At 36.0% G+C, this 3,052-nt stretch overlaps 1 protein-coding gene across 1 annotated transcript; it reads left to right on the top strand.

The window, feature by feature from the left end:
• The first annotated feature begins 1,966 nt into the window (after positions 1 to 1,966).
• LOC143535775 (uncharacterized) lies at positions 1,967 to 2,404 on the top strand. The gene has a single exon (XM_077029935.1). The coding sequence runs from the start codon at positions 1,967 to 1,969 to the stop codon at positions 2,402 to 2,404; it is 438 nt and encodes a 145-aa protein (XP_076886050.1).
• The last annotated feature ends 648 nt before the right edge of the window (positions 2,405 to 3,052 follow it).

Here is a 3,052-nt window from a genome sequence, read left to right as displayed (position 1 = left end):
CTCATTAATGCCAAGTTCTCCAGCCCATAATCTTGTTTTATATTCATTGGTAAGGTGGGTATCAAAGAACCTTTCCATCTAGCTAATTTTGCGACCATGTTTTTTTTCATACACACAAATGAGTGATATAATAAGTGTTAATAGTACATAAATCACCATTTTCCATCCCAATTTGTTTTACTAAAATTAAGAAATATGATTTGCTTACCAAGTGGGTACGACACTCGTCAAATCCCATAGATCCAGCTGGTGCCGATATGTATGTTCCATCCCAGTTTATACACCTTGCATTTACACCTTGCATTTAATGGAACAAGTGTATTCAGATATGTAATATAATTATAACGCATATAAAGTAAATTGACTATTCAGAGTTCTATATCCTTTAAATTATCATCACATAAAACTTAATTACATAATTAAACTGAGTATTCGGATGGTTCAAAAGATGACGACGAAAAGAAAGACAGATAACCGATTAAGCGGTGGCTCTAATGATCTTCAGTTTATACTTAAAATGAATAGGTAAGCATATATTTGAAATTCTATGAGATAAGAACCTTGAGAATAAGACTACATTATTGAATCTGCTGTTTTTATTACCATATTCACATTCAAAATCATATATTCATAGCCTTCTGGACCTACGTGTGGAATTGTTGTGGATCGAGTAGAGTTTGTGGGATATAATAAGGGTAATTCATCTAAAGAAACATATCTCATTCACACGATCAAGGGAAGCAAGGCAAGGGGTACCCTGTCGATCGAGTTTTTAGACTGTTAACTCACGCACCTTCTAAATCTACATATTGTCCACCATGATAGTTCAACTATTTTTGTATACACACTTTTACACACATCTTGGTACCGCTAGATTTCAAGGCATTTGATGTCAATTAGATATGCATGCCATCTCCCTTACCTTTCCGAGAATTTGTTTAATGAATATCTCGACCACTAAGATCTCCTCACATGCCAATTGGCAAGCACATGAGAACGGGAAAACAACACATGATTCTTGAATATAAATATTAGTATTGAGTTATAGAGTTTAAGAGAGAAAATTCACACATTTGTGTAAGGATAACTCTCCGATCTATATGTGGTAAAATCCATCTCTCTCTCTATACGCATATTATATTCATGCATGCATTGTATATGTTAGTTGTATTCGACTCTTAAATTATGATGAGCGATTAAGACCTTCCACACTCCTAAGCTCCCTTTCTTAATTTGTTTCTACAACGTTGGAGCACGGAAGCTCATTTCAAGACAAGTAACGACGTACGACTAGATTAAGAAACAAATCCTTAGTAGGATCATGCACATCAAATGGAATCATTTATTAGACCCTTGCAAAATATATATTGTTTTGTCATTTCATACATTGACAAAAGGATTACACTAACAAGTGAAATCCATCTTAGACTTTACTACATGTTTTTTCTTACATTTCCATATTTTAGAGTTTACTAAATGTTTTTTTTGGGGATTATTATAAGCTTGCCATTGGTGGTGTTGAAATTTGTAGAGAAAAATGAAGTAAACTCATAGTTTTAGTTTTTTTTTTTTTCTTTTTCTACTTCTACTAGTAAAAGTAAAAATGGTAACTTCATGTAAAGCTAATACATCTTTTATTTAAAATCCACATACTCAAAAAGTAAATAAATACTGAGAGAGACCATTAACGTGTTTCTAAAAAAGTAAGATTCAATTTCAAAGCCAACAAATAAGTTCCGGTCAAAAGAAGAGATGATGATTGATAATAAACAAAGTAACAAAGATTGAGGAACCGACAGGTAAAAAAAGTCAAAAAAACAACAACAACATTAAGGTGTCACCTCCCTTGATGGATCCCACCACCTTTCACACCTTATATTCACAATAACACCACCATCACCACCACCACCCCTGTTTCTCAATTCCAACTTTCTCTCTCTCAATTCAATTCAATTCCATTCCAACCATGTTACACCGGAACCCATCTCTCCCCGTTTCCCACCAACCCGACCCCAACTCCGTAACCGCCGGCATCCGCCGTCGCCTCTCCTCCGTATCCTTACGGATCCAGCCTTCTTCCGCCACCGAATGGGCCTTACGCCGCTCCAAATCCGTCTCTTCAATGGGTGAATCCGCTTCCACTTCCATCAGGAACTGGTGGGACTGGGGGTGGGGCTGGATACTCTCCCGGAAACCCGTCTTCGCTCCAGATCTGGAGTTTAACCATAATAATAATAATATTAGTAACAGCAACGGAAGAAGAAGCTGGAGTCATGTGTTCCACAAGGTCAGATCCGAGATCCGGAAGATTGTTAGATCCAATAAAGTCGGACTCCCTCAGACCGTTCGGTATAACTCCGGTAGTTATGCCCGGAACTTCGACGACGGCAACACAAGATATTGATCTAGAGATCGCTGGATTGGATTCTTATTAATTATGTTGTTTTATTAAATTCTTTTGTTTAGAGAGACAAAGTTAGTGTAATGTGTGTCGTCGGTCGTCGTTTTCCGGTAAGGTGGGAATGGGTGTCGGTGGATATGGAATTTTACTGTGTGATAAATTGTAATTTGTAAAATTGGTTAATGTATTTTTTTTTTAAGTTTTGTTACATACATGAAATTATTATTTATTGTATTGTGTTGTTTGTATGTTTAAAGTTTGATGAACTTAAAAGTTTCATTTTCGTGACTATCTTGTGGTAGAATAATGCGTTATGGTAAGAATGTGTGTGGTCGAGAAACGCTTTAAGAAGTGATCCACCATCCATCCACATTGGAGTCACGTCCATCGTCGTCCCAACTGGCGTTATTTTAAGCCATTTCGAGTTGTTGTCTCGTGCTGAATTAGATGAATAATGCCCCTTGAAAAATTATCCGCCACATTTGGTCTTAAGAATCTTGTTATAAGATAAATTTAAGATTTTAGTTTAAAAACTTTGTTATGATGTAATGTGTTTTCTCCAGTTAGCTCATTTGTATTTGTTTTTTGATTTTAGAACATCAATCTTATCCAATACGGACTATTTATACCACTAGACCAAAAGCCTATGGT

This window comes from Bidens hawaiensis, unplaced genomic scaffold (genome assembly GCF_021521415.1).
Source record: "Bidens hawaiensis isolate Kalapana, Puna unplaced genomic scaffold, B.hawaiensis_p1.1 tig00010601_1, whole genome shotgun sequence".
In the NCBI taxonomy this organism is placed as follows: Eukaryota; Viridiplantae; Streptophyta; class Magnoliopsida; order Asterales; family Asteraceae; genus Bidens; species Bidens hawaiensis.
Note: the sequence above shows the minus strand (reverse complement) of the source record. Positions and strands in the feature narration are given on the sequence as shown.

Coding starts and splice junctions, on each gene's coding strand:
- LOC143535775 (XM_077029935.1), top strand. CDS start 1,967: ATGTTACACCGGAACCCATCTCTCCCCGTTTCCCACCAACCCGACCCC.